Here is a 19,750-nt window from a genome sequence, read left to right as displayed (position 1 = left end):
GCAGCCCAATCAGTATCTGCTGAGCAACGAACTTGCATGACTCCATCCATTTGACTGTATACTAATCTGTACTGCTAGCGCCTGTACGTCTGGATTCGCCCGTGGCAGTCTGTTTCCATGCCCCATTTCGCACGTCCACGCTGGGCCTGTGCTGCCCGGACATCGTCCGCCCGGACGTCGCCCACGCAGGGATCACTCGCGCCCCTTCCCACTTTCTAGGCATATTGTATGTGCAACACATAATCTACTTTTAAGACATTCAGATGCAACACTCAACATATAAAAGAAGACAGATGATATACTTGAAACATGCGTCTAAAATACTTCTAAAAAACCCTAAAAACCCATAAACATAAATAACATGCAGATAAAACACTTAATATGTGTAAAACATATGTAACATCCAGATAAACACACTTGCAACATACGTCTAGAAAACAGTTGAAACATTGGGAACAGACGTTGGCAACATACGTGTACAACCACTTTTGCAACATCCGTATAAAACACTTGCAACATACATATGAAACATCTAAAATACTTTCATACGTTGCAACATGCGCTTTCAGCTCAACATCTCCTCCTTGCTGTTTGGGAGAATAGAGGCTTATCGGCGTGTGGAATTCACCAAAGGTAGCGGCCCAGGGCGAGGAGCGGAGATAGGTCGGCGAGCAGATCTTGACGAAGAACAGAGAAGATAGCGCCCACATAAGTTCAAAGAGGTAACAGACAGATCTCGAAAGAAGGGCAATCGGTGGTCCTTGGCTCCCACCCCAGTTCAAGGAGCCAACGGTCCTCGGCAGTCCGAGGCATAGGGGAGAAAGCGTGGGCGGGGAGGGTGGCGCAACGCTGGGTCGAAGCAGCGAGGAGGTGATGGGGGCGCACAGTTGCGCTGGTGGCCAAGCTGTGCGCGCCCCGCGGTAGGGAAAAAAGAGGGACGCGAGGCAAGACCAATTCCTTTTTTTTTTGGGCTAGCCAACAGAGCGGGCGGACGGATGCCCGCTTCCCAGCAATCTAAAAGGGAAAACACCGCAGAGCATGTACTTGGGACTTGTTCCAAGTTCACATGAATCCTAAGATGCACGATTATCCTGCCACCGTCGGCCACATTCAGTTCCCAATGAATAACAGAAACCAAATGGTAGCAATTCCAGCACCAGTACATGTTTACCCCTGGTCACACTCGTAGATGCAACTTAACTGACATGGTAGCATGATTATCCTGCCACCGTCGGCCAGCAAGTGTTACATTCATTTCCCCTTGGGAGTAACTGAAACCTAACGATAGCAATTCCTGCACCGGAACAGGTCACATTCGTAGATACAACTTCAAACTGACATGGTAGCATGCATCCCAGGCATCCAACACAGGTTGGCAGCGTCACATAGATAATCCACCTAGCACCAGGTCCATGCCACAGTTGGAATGCTCAGGGACGACCGGACGGGGGCTCATAACAGAGGCAGAAACATGCCTAGATTTTACCAGTTCAAGGAATTCTTGGACTGTTGAAGCTTTGCATTATATGCACTTTCCAGTTCCTCCTGCAAAATGACATGCCAGAGAAAGATTCGGACTTATGCCTCAGGAAATGTCAGAACCATGAGACATTAAATTCCTAGTAAGAGAATGCTCGAGAGCAAGATCAAATGGTCCTAACTTTTTTTTTTCTTTGGGTGGGGGCTGGGGGATGAATAGAATCATATAGTACCCCTAAGTTTCTGCTACCGAAGACATTTTGCACTGTTTCAATTATTCACATATATGCATATGGATGCCAGCATTGCCACAGAAATGAAATAGGAAAGAGTCCATACCTTGCATGCTTTCAGGAATGGGTGCAGAAAGGAAGTTCTGAAAAAACTGATGGATTTCCCAAGGGACGTTCTTTCCAAACCTGAAACCCCCAATAGGATTGTCAAAGAGGGCATATTAGCCTGTTAGGCAAGGCTGCATGTTGGTACTAGAATGCCTTTTTTTTTTTTGCAGTTACGGAATAATAAGTTTTTACATAAATCACAAAAGGAGCATGGTTATAATCACTTACTATTGTCAGAATCTGCCTGAAAACCAGTAGCATTGAGCTCTCCTAAAAGCTGTATAAGTGTACTTGTTTTAGCAAATCAGCATTGCACCATGATGCTTGGGAGAAGGATATGAAATGTTAGTGTTTCTCATGCTAGGCTCTATGGACCATACCTGTGATAGAGTCGGAACAGCTGCAGGATCAAAATCATCACAGTTACTGGGATCAATTGGAACACAAACACGACCTAGAAAAATAAACAACAGTCAATTGTCAGCAATAGGGTGCATTGTGTGACAAACATTATTCCTGCAGTTGTTAGAATAAACTAAATGAAAAATGGCAAGGTATTTGAGTGAATGCATCTGTTCTGGAATCCAGAGGTTTCAAAAGGACATGCCATGCGTAAATATAAAGCCCTGTTTGGATCCCATGGTGGTCTAATAAACTATGGCTTTTTTGTGAGGTTAGCTAAACTTTAGACAACACTTTAGACCACCTGTTTGGAGCCTCAAGGGCTAAAGTGATCTAAATTTGAGCCACTAAACTTTAGACCATAGGATCCAAACAGGCCTAACCCTCTGTCTTGAGCATAAGAGCCTGCCACCTTATTATCACATTACAAACTAATACAGGAATTGAATGCATTATGACTTTTACCTGTCTTTGGATGTATACAAAAGGGAGCTTTTAGTAAATGATTCATGTGCTTTGATACCTGGCATGGGTATAAAGTTGATTAGGAGTGAGAACAACCTTGAACTTACATTATTACCAGTGCAAACACAGACAACTGATGAATTTTCTTTTACCTCCATGTCAAGTCTAGGATATGTGTACGAGAAGACAATCTCTTCCACACATCTACGAAGCCCCTGAGCCAGAAACATAGAACAATTAGCGCTATTATGTAACATAATCAGATGAATTAGCAGATATGATTGTAACTGAGAACTTGGAATATTATAAATGATTTGGTGTAACCAAAAGAAATAAACATTGATCGATAAACTGACAAATGTCCGAACAAAAGTAAATAGGAACTAGGGGATAAAACACAGAAAAAAAAAGTAGGTAGGAGATCAAACATGAACCTTGTGTTTTCCTGAGTGTAAAGTCGTCTTCAATTGCTCCCATCTGGTCGCATTGACATCTTCCTTTGAAATAGAAGATCGTCTATTTCCCTGCCACTTGTCATGGACCTCACTAGCAACATCTAGAAATCAAACCCAATTCAGAATGATGGTGAACAGATCTATGGCATGCTAAACAAGGGGCGGTAGATCATCTACTCCCTCCATTCCAAATTATAAGATGTTTTGGCTTTTCTAGATACATAGTTTTTGCTATGCACTTAGATATACACTTGTCTACATACATAGCAAAAGCAATGTATCTAAAAAAAGCCAAAACGTCTTATAATTTGAAATGGAGGGAGTATGTCAGAGAGTAACGTTCATTTCTCATGGTGCCTTTTCTTACTTTCATCAGGGATGAGATCAAGCATCTTCTGACATCTCTCCTCTGATGAAAAGAGTTGTTGGCTAAGGAGCAACCTATCTTCAAAGAAGGTTTTGAGAACATCCATGTATGACCGGCTGCAGGAGCATAAATTACATCATAATCAATTTAGCTCTTCCAATTTTCGTTGGTACAACAACAACAACAACAACAACAACAACAACAACAAAGCCTTTAAGTTCCAATTTTCGTTGGTAGATCAAACAAAATGGTGTGACAGTTAATACATACGCAAGGAAGGGATGGAGGACAGGTCCAGCCAACGATACTTTCTTCAGTGCATTTTCACCACCCTGAGATAGATTCATAGGGTTAAATAGATTTCTGGAGGGAAAGAAACAGCGCCAGAAGTGATGCATGATGAAGTGTGTCACCTTGTAGACTCGAAAGTAGTCAGCAATTGCAGCCCTTTGTTCATTGCTGAGCCTAACACGAGAACATATGTGTTTTAGGATCAACAAGCATAGGAAACAGATAAAGTAAATTCGAACATACTTTCTTGCTCTGCTATCACAGACCCAGCAATGGACACCACGACGGCCACTGTATACCCATAGTATGTGACTGAAACCAAAATCATCTGCAAACAATTATTTCAATTATAATAAGCACTGCACATCTGTAGTTCGTGTGGATAAATTTGAAAAAGTGGGTAGTTGATGTATTGCATAATCAAATGGCATACCTCTAAGAGAAGTATCCAAAATTTTGATAGCAATTGTCATTAAGGGCCAGCAGTCTAAGCAGACATCAGCTCCAGAGCAGCAGTAGCGAACATCATCATAATCAGATATATCCTGGGAGCAATAAAAATGTTGACAGCTTGCAACTATTGCACAAGAATATAGAGCGCAAATGTAAAAGGAAAATGGAATGAAAAAGATAATGCCAGTTTCTTATCTTACAATGTCAAAAATTAGTTCTCTCTCCACTGGTACAAAGACATTATTGCCAGATTGGGCATAAGCATGACGCTTTGAAGGCTACAGAAAAACAAACATTCATCAGGTAGCTAAGAACTTGCAAAAAGAGTATAATGCAGAAAATTAGAATCAAACTCAAAAAGAAATTTATGTGTTTAGCGATGCGGCATCATACATCTACGCTGTAGACAGGTCCAATATCAATCTTGAATGGGCACTTCTCCTTGATAGAAATCTCCAATTCAGTAGCACTATCAAAGGATTGGAAGCGCAAGTAGATGTCATTCTCCAGTGTAAATGAAAACTCTCGACGTCCAACATATGACTGATCACATCCAGGGTGCCCTCCATCTATAGAAAACAAAATTTGGCCAATCAAGACACAGCATGAGTGCAAGGCTAACTCCTAATCAAAGAACCAGGATGTGAGCACGAACCATTTCCATAACAAAGCCATTTGAAGAAATCACCATATGGGAAGAGCTTTCCTGCAATCATAACCCTGGTTGTTAGCGCAAGCAGCAGGAATAATCAAAGACACGGTAGTATCCCTTACATAGTCGAGTGGGTTCTTATATGCAAAGCCTCAGTCAGGTGCAGATGATTAACAAAATGTGCAAGGTCATGAAAAAAAAAAGAAGAGTATGAAAACAAGATGTACTAAAGTTCTCAAACAATTGGGAGGGGAAGGAAACTATTCCAGCAAGCAAATGCTAGCCAGTTGCTTCCTCATCTGCTAGATGTCTCCATCACAATTCACATACAACAAAAGCTATCACAGAATTAATCGAAACAACAAAGATCCCCTAATCTGTGATGCAACATCACAACTCTGTAGAATCAATGATAAATAAAGATAGAAAATAGATGGTTATGGACCGACAAGATGGTATGGATCCTGTTTCATTTTACTTGTCCGTTCCATGCATTATAAGGGGAATCAGTTTACCGTAGTAGACACGATCGCGAAAAAAAAGGGGAATCAGTTTACCGTAGTAGACACGGAGATAGTCAGTGTTGAACCCTTCTGGCACCGCAGCGGGGGCTTCTAGCTGTTGCTGCTTCTGGTCGTCAATCTCCATAGAGTCAACCTGCTCATCGTCCCTACCCATCCTCAGATCAAAAACTGCCTGTACCAGAGGAATTTAAATTAGACTCAAAAAAGGGATGGACTCAATTTGTAGGGGAAAAAACGTCGGGAAATTGAAGGGTTTCTACTGGTGGGATTTTTTTTTTTACAAAATAAAAATGGAGATAATGGGTTGGAGATGGGGGTGGAGTTGGATCAGATCCGAACACAAACAGTAAGTTAGGGTTTGGGTGCTCTTACGCACAGCAGGAAGGGAGGACAAGGAGAGTGGGTGTACGTGGTGCTTGTCGCCGGCGAGCCCGAAGAAGACCTGGCCACCTGGCAGCGACTGTCGCCGAGTCGTCGCTGAGAGAAAGGGGGTGGCCCTCGCATAGGGCGGCAGTGGTTGAGGGGCTGCGGGCTGCACAGTGTGAGGAGGTGGCGGTGGCCGTGGCAGCGCCGCGTTCGCAGGGGTTGAGAGGGAAAAGAGATGGTAGGAGAATGGCGGGAAAGAGGATGTCGCTCCCGCCTAAAAGATGTCCACTCGCTTCTAGTTGTAGGCTTTGCTCACTCACGTTTAGAGCTGGGCCTGGACCTCGTTTCAAAACGGGGAGTTAGGACCCATTTGCAACATAAACGGTCATTTATGGGAATATAAGATATTGCCACCCGTTATTTTCATTAATAACGTTCGTCCTCTGTACCCTCTACAGTCGTCGGTTGAAATCGCCATCCACATTATGCGTCTGGTATCCAGACTAGGCATGAGAATACAACTATGAATTACGTGCAGGGCAGACTAGTTTAACTTTGATCAAGTTTATAGTAAATAGTATTAATATTTATATCTTTAACTAGATTAATATATTTTTTTTGTCCAACAGTATTAGTACCCATCGTGTTGGACTAGCTGGCCTAACCATGCGCCAGTGGTATGGATGAAATTATTTTCAAGTAGGTGCTCAGCAGGTATATAGATCGAGATTATTTCTTCTGATTTATCGCGGTCCTTGATGGATTTTGATTCAGCCATGCTGTGATTTAAGTTTCACGTTTTGTCAAGTATACAGTTTCTTGGAGTGCTTGACAGGGAGTAAGCATTTCTCGAAGAATAAATGAATTATTATAGACTCATTATAAAATACGAACTAGAACTGGAACGTATGTACTGCGGCTAAATCTAGCTGCATACTAGATCAACACCACCTTTTCTAAACTGCAAAAAAAAAAAATCACTGTTGCAAACTCGGTACAAAAGTTATGCACAAGTTAAAAAAAAGGACTACATACTCATATTCTATGCCAACGGCTGCTAGACCGGTTGCTCCCGCGTTCCTAAAACATAGATAAAATGGACCGGTTCTCTCATCGGGTAACGGGTCCCTGTGTGCGGACGGGACATAGGTTCGGGGACATGGGTTCGAGGGTTTTCTTGGGCTAGGTGAGAAATCCTCTACCCTAAGGTAAAATAACTCATGAGTGTCTACCCCGTATCCCTAAGTTTTTTTTACATGCTCATGTTTTGTCATTATCTAAAAAATCATACTCATATTTCATTCTAAATTTCGATACTGGGAGTAGAATAGAAAACGGAAGGCCGAGGGATAATGACATTTATTGTTGAATTTCAAGTGGAGGATCTTGGCATAATAACGCCCGGCGACAGCTCCTTTCGCACTCATCAAATTATGCGACGGACTAAAATAATTCCTCCATCGTGAATATCTACATTTGAACTAGGTCAAAATTTTCAAGCTTTGACTTTAGCTATTAATTTTTATATTTATATATATATTCACAATATAATTATTATGAATAATACTTTTATAATATATACACTTCTTCTAATTTAAGATAATATAAGTGTAGCATAGTTGTTCTTTTCTTATGATAGAACCTGGTAACCTAAGTTCTCGACTTCGCATAAATACTCATATATTTTCAAGACTTAGATGTTTATGAGCATATGAGTAGTTGCACATAAGGGTCATGTTTACATGTGTGCACTTATAGTGGTTAGCGGTACATGTTTGTGAGTGTCACAGTATGTACTATGTACTACATCTGTCCCCAAAAGAATACAATTCTAGCACAGCGTCATGTTTTAGTACCTTAAGTTTGACCAATTATACATAAAAAAGTGTCCATATTTATGATACCAAATAAATACCATCAGATTAATTACGAAATATATTTTCATAATAAATTAATTTAAAGACATAACTGTAAATATTATTCACTAAAAACTTGGTCAAACATGAACCACTTTTCATGGCACGCAACTCATAGTTGTATTCTTTTGAGGACGGAGGTCGTAATTAGTAAAAAGTCAAAAGAACTGACTTAGAAGATGTTCTTATGTGAGAGCTTCGTCCGTCATCCATGAATTTGTCAGTCTCACAAACCATGTAGGGCATCTTAAGGACCACTTAAAACCGGATATGTGGCTACCCACCGCGAGAATCAAGAAAATCACGCCAAAAGCCTCATAAGAATCAATGATTTTTCCAACACTAAAGGCACAGAGACCGCCAGATTGAATTAGCCCTCGCGTTTCCCATGCCGCGGTCCCAAACATGGTTGTTGCCGGATGATAAATATATTATGTGCTCAATAGTTTTGTACATGCCCTTCCCAACATAAAACACAAAATGCTTTTTTATAGCTCAGTTGGTTAGAGCACCCGTTTAGTAAGGCTGTCTTCAATGGGAGACCCATTGCAGAATTTAAACCCAAAATAGATCTCCAACATAATACATATAGTCTCCAACAGAGTACTTATATAGAAGATCCATTTTGGGTGCCGGGAGATGCATAACCTAAATCTGAGTATCCTCTCCTGGAGACCCATTTTGCAGAAAGGGTGGTCTTTTGGGTCTTGTTATTGGAGAAGACAAAAATATGTATTGAACCCTTTGCCAGTAACGTTACCTAAAAGACGAATGGATCTTATATTTTGGGTCGCGGTTGTTAGAGACAATCTAAGCAGGAGGTCTTGAGTTCAACTCTCAACAAAAGCATTTGCATTTTCTGTTTTTCATTCAAAATGGTACACGCTTTTTGGAAAATAGTTTGCGGATACAATTTCTCTTTTTTATATTTTTTAAAACTAAACTTGAACAGTTTCAATAATTTGAACGACCCCTTTCCACAGACTCTTTCTGACTTTGAACAATACATGCTTTGGAAAATTGCCTTTTTAATAATAAAATAAATTTATTGGTTGCAGATACAATTTCTCTGTTTCCTTTTTAATAAAGAAATTTAACTTGAACAATACCTATAATTTGAACGCGTCGTTTTGCAAATTTTTGCTAAATATAAAGCTACCAACCCCCTTTCCAGACTCTTTCCGTCTCTTGTAAAGGCACAATGCAGAAATGTTGCAGATGTTGCAGAAATTTGTGCATCAGTCAGACTTACAGGCGAATGCACATCCAATACCTGCTCATTCTTGTTCCATCCAAAACCAAATAGACACAAATTGGCACATCAAACTTGATTGGCATTTTCATTGCAGCAGAAGTTGCAAAATTACATGTCATATATACTACACAGTCAAAATTTCGATAGACTTTACAGCCTTTGATTTGAAGGGCGGACCTGGTGCAAACGGTAGAGTCTTACCGCCTGTGACCGGAAGGTCCCGGGTTCGAGTCGCGGTCTCCTCGCATTGCACAGGCGAGGGTAAGGCTTGCCACTGACACCCTTTTCCAGATCCCGCACAGAGCGGGAGCTCTCTGCACTGGGTACGCCCTTTACAACCTTTTATTTTTCTTTTGGCAGCTGTGTATTAGTAGTCTAAACAAAACACATATTTACTTGATTTCTCTTTTGGCAACTGTGTAGTTATAGTATAAACACAACACATCTTGACTTGTTTACGAGTTAAGACTACATTGCTACATGTGCTCCCCCACTGCCAGCCTCTAAACACTGCCCTGGAACCTTTGCTTCTCTTGCCAGTTGGAAGACTACACATTTGGAAGTTGTGTTGGTGTGCAAATGATACAAGTCTTCCTTCTTGTGCATCAGTTTGTTCGGTCAGGTCTTCAGTTATACCCATGTCCGCGTTAGTTTACTGGAACTTTGGTGCCTTGACAAGGTACACACCCCTTACTAAACCTTTACCAACATCTCCAACTTCCTTAAGGATAGCCGTCGGCTCTGGCGCAGTTTCATCAGCCTCCTCTCTGCCACGCTTCTGTGACATGTAAAAAACTCATACAACTTAAAATACATCTGCATTTGTGCTACGCCAAATAAAAAAAGAGTTCTTCGTGATAGAGTGCTTATTGGGAAAACAGACTAAAATATTGCTTGTCCGAAAAAAAAATGTTCTATGGTTCAAGCTGTCACTAATACCTTTGGGTTCTCCCATGTAAGACCCACAGCGTCTCCTCCAATTGATCCATACCACAGCTTGAAGGTCTTGGAGAATGCACACTGTAAGTAGATGTTAAATTTTATTCCAAACGGATGAACATATTTTCAAAAGATCAAGAGCTTTACCTTCAAGTCTCGCAAGAAGTACGTAGTTGGGTCAAAGTTTACCAAAAGTTTCTCTCTTGCCTCGTGCAAACCTTTCACGGCCCCTTTGTTAAGTGGCATATAGGGGCAGAAATCTTTACTTGGTTTGCCCCAGACCACCAACTTACCTGTAAGGTTGTTAAAGTAGAACAAAAAAATATGAAGAATTGAAGGTAGGCTATTGTATCAAAAGATTAATTGAGTTCTGGTCAGCAAGAAATCTCAGCTAATTTCTGTTAATTGTAGAGGTGAAATTGATTATGCTTTATAGCTTTAGTATTTGGTAGTACATTTTTGCCGAAAGAATACTTCTGTAACAACATCAGGGAATTGGAAAGCAACTGTAGTTGATAGCGAAGCTGACCATCGGGAGTCTTGGCAGGAAAAAGTACATGATGGGGACAACAAAGCTTCTCTTGATGGAGGAGAATAACAGCATCATAATTGCTCATAGGTGTTCGGAACAGGCACTATAGCGTGCAAAGATTCATACTGAGTATGAAAAAAAGATACTAAAATAAGATAAAGCCAATGAAGTAGTGGATGAACAAAATTACCTCCCATGTATATTCCCCTGATTGACCATGAAGTGTAAGATTTGTTAAAAGCTCCGCACTGCTTTTAGCATAAGCAGCTATCCATTTAAGAACCTATGTTTATAATGAACAGAAGATAAACAGAAAGAATAAACAACTCCATCTATAAAACAATATAAAAGGCAAGGTTCCAAAAGGCGCTAGGACACTGTCTAGCGCCTAAGGCGCCTAAGCGGAGATTAAACATGATTAAGTGTTTGTGTCTTTTCTTTTATTCTGCTGGGATGTAAATAAGTGCATCACTACACACATTCATCCCATCCTCGATACAACATAAGGCCCAGCAGGACGGCAGTACTATCTCCTTGGCCAGAAAACATTGTGGCCCAAGCCCATTCTATTCACAGCCTTATCCACTGCCCTATCCAGCTGCAGCCTCCTGTTTCCCTCCCAGCGCCACACGTCCGCACCTCTTTCCTCTTCCCAGCACAACTTTCCTCGCCCCAACGCCAGCCACACTTCGCACGCTGTGAGGCCTTGCGTCACCAGCCTCAGGTGGCCCGAGCACGTGCCAGGGAGAGTGCATGTGGGGTGGCAGGGCGGCACTGCGCCAGCAGCAGCTTGAGGAGCTCCAGCTCACACACTCCTGCCTGCTTGTGCTGCTGCACTCTCCTGCCACCCGTCCATGCCCACATGAGCCTGACTTGCTCCCGATTTTCCCCGATTCTGTGCTACTTACCTAGGCTGCCAGGGCTCCACTTTACGCTTAAGCGCGCCTAGGCGAGTGCTTAATTGTGTTATCGAACACCGATGATAGGCTAATATACATGCTATTCATGGTTAGAGTCTCAACATGAGTGTAACCATATCATATTCCAAGAACAAATCCAATACTACTGGGAAAAATGTCAGTTATGCATGAGAAATGGAAATAGATTGCATTTTCAAAATTTCTACTTTACTACCAAAGCCTTGATGCACACTTGTTCAACAGCAAGAGTAATTTCAGCTGTAAAACAATAAAACACATACCGACTTGCTTGGTGACTGTTTTGTCCATGCTTCTGATGTTTTATCATATGACGTAGCAAGAAACATTGCAGGCTCTATATCATGAGGCTTTTGCTCATAAGATTTTCTGCTCAGCATAAAGTTATCCTGTAGTTGTATGAATCAATACATTAAGAGCTATAGAGCTAACTAAAAAAATGAGAGGGAGGGAGGGGAGAGAGAGAACTGACATTGATCTCCTTCTCATCCTTCAGGGTGAAGTCATTATTTATGTCAATAACCATGGGTGAAAAGGTCCAGTCAAAACTGGATAACAACCGTAAAAACCTGTGATTTTTTAGTGATTCGTCAGAGGACTTTGACACCTTTCATCGGTCATGATTATTAGGACTGGTAAAAGGTATAACCAACTAGGGAAGCTATGTCTTCAAAACTTTCTTGTATTTGGGTCGATGAACCCCCTAGTTTCGTTCTAGAGAGTCTGATAAATGATGTAACAATGTTTACAAATCAATAAAGTGCGCCACATGGCATTCCCTAAAAAAAACTAGGAAAGTAGGATGGATGGAGGGAGAGAGTGGCACCGAAACCTAATCAGGTGATTAATAACCTTATGAGCCTTATAAGCCTTGTATGTTTAGGTATAAGAAACTAGATGTAATGGCTTCATTCTCTAAGAGTAATTGTAACTTATAATCAGCAACATATCATCACATTTGCTATAACATGTATCAATAAACCAAAATGAATTCTCTCTATGTGAAAACATTCATTCATCTATACACTCAATATTGGGATTCACAAGAAGATACTATAATACAAGGGATGGTCAGACCACATGGCTCAAGTAGTATTAGGGTACTGAAAAGGGAAATTAGAACATGGTATAGGGATAGGGACGAAATAGTACTGGTGGGAGACTAGACTCATTCTTATCCAGAACAATGATACAAGGCATCCTTAAAATAGTGGACCCTGGGCCCTCCCAAATCCTTAACTCTGATAATCATTCCTAAGTCCTAACTAAATACTACCTCCATTCTCTTTTATAAGGCGCACACGCATATCAAGATTCAAACTTCAAAATCTTTGACTAATAATTTGAGTAACAATTTTTAATTATTATAACATAAACTTAATATAGTTAGATTTGTAATTAAATCTACTATCCAATTATCATAAGTTTAAAAGTATAAATAATACAGAATAAAATAAATTGATGGTCAAAATGTAATTTGGGAGACCATGTCATGTTAAGCTATGCCTTATGAAAGAGAACGGAGGGAGTATGACCTTAAATATTCATAATTCCCTTTCCTGGCCAAAACCCATTACCACATCCTCCTGGCTCAGACTCCAGCTGCTATGCACCTCTTCCACATATCTGATTAACTACTCCCTCCATTCCAAATTATAAGATGCTTTGGCTTTTCTAGATACATTGCTTTTACTATGTATCATCTAGAAAAGCCAAAACGTCTTATAATTTGGAATGGAGGGAGCAGATTACAATATGCAACTTGAGAAATGGGTTTTGGAGGGGGGAAATTGTGGCTTTCACAGGATGGATAAGAAATCTTCAAAAAACTGTTCACAATTTTCAGAACTACTAACCAAACCTTTTTTCAGCAGTCAAGAAATAACAAAGATAGCTGGTTGGAATGTAGCATTAGGCATCTGTCTATGACATAACAGAAAGAATGAAGCTGATAAAACGAGCAACAATGCAGATGGTAAACCAGAGGCTGACGAAGGTTCCAGAAGTTTACCAGAGAAACCCAGCAGCCCGAGAAGAAGGAGCATGGAACGGGAATGGCTTCAAAAATATATACGCAACTACCAACTCAACTGCCTCCTCTGAGATAAATGATGAAAATAGATGTGCAGAAATCCATCTTTTTGCTAGCCTTTTTTTTGAAACAGAAAGAACAAATGCAAGCTTCATAAGCATGCTTCATAGTTTAAGATATGGGGTGTTTAAATAACATTCAGAACCTTGGCAGTTACCTAACTACTGGTCCATACACCTGGTAACGGCCATGCAGACCATTGATCATACTAGAGTGTTGGCTCCGCTCAAAAAGCATCTTATCTTCTGATAGAGCACTTTGTGTCTTGTCATCTCCAACTACCAGATAATGAAATAAAGTAATGGAACTCTGCGATCTTTCTACAGTAGCCAATTAGCAAATATAGGAAATTATTTGAATACATAATAAAAGGCTAACCTGGCTTTTGCAGCACTAAACCTCTTTCATGAAATATTTTGAGTAAGAATGAATATCCAGATGTAAGGACATTCACCTCATCTTCACTGGCTGAAACAAACATTCCTCGATCCTCCAAGCTGAAATTAAAAACAATGAGCCAGTGGAACATAAAGCAAATTCAAGCAAACAATTTTTTCCTTAAATGCTATCGCATACCTTTCGCCAATTTTTAAAAGAAATGCAGCCTTTGTCTTCTCCATGGCCACGGGATCCAAGGGCCAGTTACCAGATCCCTCTAGCTATTATTAAAATAATGGAGAAGGGAAGAAATTTGTGAACAAAGCAAATCCCAAAATGAAGCCCAGCTCTATCAGATACACATCATGACATGCAAGTTTCTGAGCAAATCAGCACCATATATGAAATTATCTACGCTTCTATTATTTTCTTGCCAGTAGGGAGGTAAAGGAAGAAGTAACAATTCCTGTGTTCTATTCTACCCACCCCCCTATTGTAGGAAAGGTCTACAAAGCCCAAAGTTCTAGAATAGAAAATGGAATGAAGAAGAGGTGTGATATACTATCTCCCATAGAGGGATAATAAGAAATTAATATTATTCTATTATGATACAGCACAACTAAATAAAGGTCATACCTGAATCATAACTTCTAAAGATTTTATGCAAGCTGCTGCGCATTTTGGTAGCCTCTGAGAATTCATTCCATATGCCAGTGGATGAGGTTCAGGAGGAAACACAGAAGTGTGCCTAAAAGCTGGTGTAAGAAAAGGGCAAACGAAAGGAAATGTCACATACAATGAGAAAAATTGTGAAAAAAAGATCATGCATAAAGAATACAAAAAGATACTGTGTCAAACCTGTGTCTAGGGGTTGCACGGTAGATATTTTAAGAGGAATATCATCTAAGAGATGTAATGTTTAGCAATAGTATCAAAAGCTTCAAGCAAAGCTCCAGAAGACGATACTGGATCTGCATAATTACGAATAAGCTTAAAACCAAGGATATGTAAACTGTAAAGCAACACATAGAAATATCTGGAACTTACCTTGGCCATCAACTAAGAGGCAAAAGTCCAGCTGATCAACAACATGAATCAAATTATCCTTCTGCAGTAACAAATGTTTCATAAGCACATAATCAGCAATCCTTTTAATAATTGTGTGCTTCTCCCAAGATTGGCATTCCCAAACTGCAGTTAAGCAAGTAGGATTCATTAAGAATAAAATGCAACAGCTACCCGAGTAACACACTTTTTAGATAATGAATGAAGTAAAAATAAAATGCATCAGTTACCTGTGCTTTCAGCAATATTTCCATCCTTGAATCTTCTAAGCTCAGCTTTCTCTCCCCAAAATTTCCTAAATTTAATAGCCTGTGATTTAATAATGCATATCAGTGCCAGATCGCAGTAATGGCAGTTCATTGTTCCGTAATCTAGAAAAGGAAAAATACTTCAATGCGGTTCTCAGGGTTTGGACCAATATCAACAAGGCGAAAACTTTTTTCCAATGAGCTAACCATCATACCAACGAGAAGCGGACTGCTGCCAAATTCTGAGAAACCCTACAAAATTGTGCTTGTCACTGGACTGAAATGCAGGAAAGTGATCAATAATACTAATGCTCACACTACATACTTCCACTATTTTCCATTCAGAAGGTGTGCTTCTCCACAGGACTCGGATCATCTTTGTTCTATCTGTAAGTCCTCGTTGCAGCAAAGACTGAACATCTTTCTCAAGAATTCTCCAAGACTCGTCATCCACACAATATCTTAATGCAGAAACCTTTCCCTTTCAAGTTTATCCTGACAGAAAGAAATACAAGTGAGAACTTGATCAGCTGATGGAGAAGTCTTTAATCTGGGATGATACTAGAAGGCAAATTGGCTCAATGACACTAGGAATATGTGCAGATTGGAAATAATATGAAAATAAAACAACAACAACAACAACAACAAAGCCTTTAAGTCCCAAACAAGTTGGGGTAGGCTAGAGTTGAAACCCAGCAGAAGCAATCAAGGTTCTGCACAACATAACGGCAGATGCAGAATGTAACTAGATAGTCTCAAACTGAGGATGTGCTGCACTGTTCACTCAAATAATGGTTCCAGTAAAAGTCCATAATACAACAGGTGCCAATGTGATGCATCATAATCCAGCGTACCTCAAGCATGAGTCGAACTTAGCACCAAAGTCAACTTTGGTCATAAAAAGCTCTTCAAGTCCACCATCTCTGCATTTATCAAGGCAACTAAGCGCGCAAGCTGCCTCATCTTGAACCTGAACAAGGAAAAATAGGCAGAGGCCACAATAATTGAACTCAAAGAAATTTGAAAGTTTGACTACAGATGTTGAGAGCATTACTCTGAATCTGAAGAATAAAAAAACACCAAACTAGATATCTACCAGGGATTGCTGGATTATACCACAAGGTTGTACATTTGAGTAGTTATAAAAAGGGTTTGGTGGATATAGACTAGTTTAATAATGATACATACCTCTAAAAAAGCAGACTTCGTCATCCGAAACACCAAATTTACGTGGCCAGATATATCAAATATGGCAACATCAAATGTCTTCAGGCAAGTGGCAATGTCCTGAAGCATTTCACTTCTGATCAGAACTGAAGATCAATGGGTTACTCAATGTTATTGCACTAATCAATAGCACTTTGTGCAAAGGTTGCACACAGAACTAGGTATCATGTACATCAAGTAACTCTTCAGGTATTTTTATTGCTATAATCTCCAGGAACCCATGGTGAAATATGACCAGACAAGCATTTAAGTATGGCATAGCAATTTGTCATACTCATACTGTATTACCATGTTCACACTATATGGCAAAGGACTTATCTGTAGACATTATGATTTTGTATGGAAAATACTATTCCATTTACTCTACATATATGGGTATAGATACAAATCTAGTTTGATGGCTCCCAACAATGGACTTTGTGCAGAAGGTTGACAAACCTCTTTGGTAACCGTACGCTTCTTCATTGATTGAATCACCAATCCCTTTGCCCACACCTTGGAAGTTGCTACAAGAATACAGATATGATTCAATTGAGTAAACATGGTCAAATATCGCTAGAAAATCAACTTTTTGTTGCTTGGATGTACCCAAAAATTTCATCAATACACGGAAAATTTGTCTTGTGGTCATTGATCTAGTAATCATGCTTCCTCCAGAGTCCACAGTAAGAAACACAAGGATGGCAGAAATTAAGTATCCATTGAGACAATCATGTGTGTATATTGAAGTTCTTTGATGTGCCCAGACCTACATTTCAATTAAACATTAGGCTACTTTAAACAGGAAGAGAACACATGTACAAGCATAAACCAACTATAGTTTACAATGAAATATACCTTTACCAGCACCAAGGCCTCTTGCAAAGCTTTCCAGTTAGCAAAGGTGCTACTCATAAAGTCTGCATTTTCCTCCAAAAACATATCCTCCAATATGCTACAATAGTACTTTGGTGTGGGTAGGTTTACACCATCTGAAATGCAAATCCAATCAACAAAGTTTCAAAGAAAAAACTATATAACTATGTTAAAGGCCAAAACTATGGTATAATGACACTAGTTTCAAAGAACATGAACTCTTATTAACATCGCATAGGAATTGAACATATATGTAAAGCAGTCATATCACCTTTTGTATATGCACAGACATTGTTTCTTGTTGATACATTCAACTTTGAAACGTTGAACAAAGAATTTGCAGTTGGGATTACTCTTACATAGAATCCAGGAAGGTCTGCAATTTCGGTTTCTGCACCAGTGGAAGTTAAAAAAATGAGGGGAGCATAATGACGAAAATGCCACTTGCAGGAGTATCGGCTTCGAGTGCACCAATGGTGTGAAAAAAGGGAAGGTAGAAGAACAACCTGGATATACATGAAGCACAGGCTTTCAGGTCTCATCTTGGAGGGTAGACCATGAAAGTTCGCGGATTAATTTAGAGCACCTCAAGTTTTTCTCAACAACACAGAGGTAAAGACACCTCTTTGCATGGTATCGGTGATTTAAGAAATCCTTCTCGTGGAAGCATTCCTGTGGTAAATGCGTACAAAACAAATCACGTAACAATCTAAAACCAAAATTTTGTTTAATCGCTTCCAAAAGTAGCAGTCTTGATTCAAGTCGGCAAGCAAAATAAAAGCATGAGAAGAGTCATCTTTGTAATCATAGCAAGCTAATTTTCCATTAAAATACCCAGCGACTTATGAATTCGGAATGGCACATTCCATTTTAGGCATCTTCACGACCCTAACATGCTAATTCTGTTTCAAATGACAGACATTGGTGAAATTTGAATCTTTGTTGTAATAGGATCTTTGTATGCTTTCTTTTGTTCAGGACCCATCTTTGTAAGCTGGTCACCCCAGCAGGCCAACAGTTGTACCAAACTAGTTGCTGAGAAAAACTCTTTTGGGAAAAAGAAAAGATTGACAAAAGGAGGTTATTCTGATTGAACATTGAAGCATCACTTATTCTACTTATAATCTTTCCAACCAACAAAATTTTGTTGAGAAGACTTGATTGAACAATTTTGCATAGCTCAGCAGTTATACGTCAATCAAATAAAACTAAATGTTTGTGAAGGAGGAAAACTAATGGCACGTAGAGTAAACGTACAGAAAATCCATGCTTCCCAACAACACCTTCCCTTTAGTTTATTTGAGTATAAGAAGTACAATCGAATATGAGCCCCTCAACCGCTGAGATTTATTTGACAGCAGGCACATTGTAACAAAGGCTTCATATCAACTGAACTAGACAGAAAGCAGAATGTTTAACGAACAAGCTGTGCATTGGACAATAACGGAACTACTACGAGGACATGGACATTGTTTTGTTTTTTTTACCAAACAAGCATAAATTGTTTATAAGATAACAATCCTGAATACTGAAGTCCTGAAAGGTATAAACATACACTAGAAATTTTGGGGGTAAAATGGACATCGCCCAGCTGCCACAGAGGCAGAACCACGTCAAAGAATCCCATTCCCATGAAAAATAAACAGCTCCTCTGTACTCTGTTGACGGCAATACAAAACAAGTTCTTGGATTGAATCAAACAGATGAATTCGAAGAACCCCGCATACCTTTGGCAAGCGTACGAGGAGGTCGGCAACGACGTCGGGCCTCGCTACCGCGCCGGCCGCGTGGCTCCCGGCGAGCCGCACCACCTCCGGCGGCCGGAAGGTGAACGAAAGCTTCTCGGTCTCCAGCCCCAGGTCCCTCATGAACCCCCGCGCGGCCTCCGGCGTCGCTTGCTGCTGCGGCACCCTCTTGATGAGCTCCGCGACGGCGTCAACGGACTCGGTGGCGGCGCGCATGGCCGCCGCGCTCGGCTGAGCTTGCTCCACGAGCGCTGAGAGCTTGCGATCGATGGAGTATTCGGAGGCGGCGGTGGCGGCCATTGTGGCTTCGGTGCTCGCCGGCGGCGTGAAGGCGAGTACGGTTATGGGTTTAGGGTATAGCCACGTGTGACGTGCTTAGGAGCGAGGAGAGTTGCCGGCGTCAGCGTGACGCGCGGCTGTGACTGCGAGCACGGCGGCGCCGCCAAAAGCAAGGAGTCGGAAGGGAGAGAGAAGGTAGTGTAGGGTTCATATCTTTTGTCTTGTTATTAGACAGAAAATTGCAATTACATGATACTAAACAATGCGCTTCGTAATTATATGACTCCAATCATCGACTTCGTTAAAATGACTCTTGAAATGTTGGCTTCTTATTTTAGATGACATTTGGCGTATTTCTTCACTTTGTTAATCAAAATACATGTATTTTGGCCCTCTTGTGACCCTTCTGCCCTACTCGGATACTCCTCACTCCTTCCTCGGCTCCATCCCTCGCCGCACCGGCGCTTTGCTACCATCGTCTGCTCC

General features: G+C 40.6%; 1 protein-coding gene and 1 pseudogene across 4 annotated transcripts; both read right to left on the bottom strand.

Annotated features, from left to right (window-relative positions):
• Positions 1-957: 957 nt before the first annotated feature.
• Positions 958-6,050, bottom strand: LOC136517857 (uncharacterized). Of its 4 annotated transcripts, XM_066511512.1 has the most exons (17): positions 5,839-6,050; positions 5,463-5,601; positions 4,909-4,959; positions 4,647-4,822; positions 4,454-4,531; positions 4,234-4,345; positions 4,044-4,128; positions 3,923-3,974; positions 3,780-3,841; positions 3,510-3,625; positions 3,122-3,243; positions 2,840-2,902; positions 2,688-2,745; positions 2,201-2,274; positions 2,049-2,097; positions 1,819-1,898; positions 958-1,545 (listed from the first exon to the last, which is right to left on the bottom strand). In XM_066511512.1, exons 2-17 carry the CDS (start codon positions 5,581-5,583, stop codon positions 1,483-1,485), a joined length of 1,362 nt encoding a protein of 453 aa, XP_066367609.1. In that variant the 5' UTR covers positions 5,584-5,601; positions 5,839-6,050; the 3' UTR covers positions 958-1,482. The 4 variants fall into 4 exon arrangements, with proteins under 4 accessions (XP_066367609.1, XP_066367607.1, XP_066367606.1 ...); XM_066511510.1 differs by lacking the exon at positions 958-1,545 and having other exon boundaries at positions 1,553-1,898; positions 5,806-6,050; XM_066511509.1 differs by lacking the exon at positions 958-1,545 and having other exon boundaries at positions 1,553-1,898.
• A 2,981-nt stretch (positions 6,051-9,031) lies between these two features.
• LOC136518366 (uncharacterized) lies at positions 9,032-19,542 on the bottom strand (annotated as a pseudogene).
• Between the last annotated feature and the right edge of the window lie 208 nt (positions 19,543-19,750).

Source organism: Miscanthus floridulus, chromosome 17 (assembly GCF_019320115.1).
Source record: "Miscanthus floridulus cultivar M001 chromosome 17, ASM1932011v1, whole genome shotgun sequence".
NCBI lineage: Eukaryota > Viridiplantae > Streptophyta > Magnoliopsida > Poales > Poaceae > Miscanthus > Miscanthus floridulus.
This window is presented reverse-complemented; position numbering and strand designations above follow the sequence as displayed.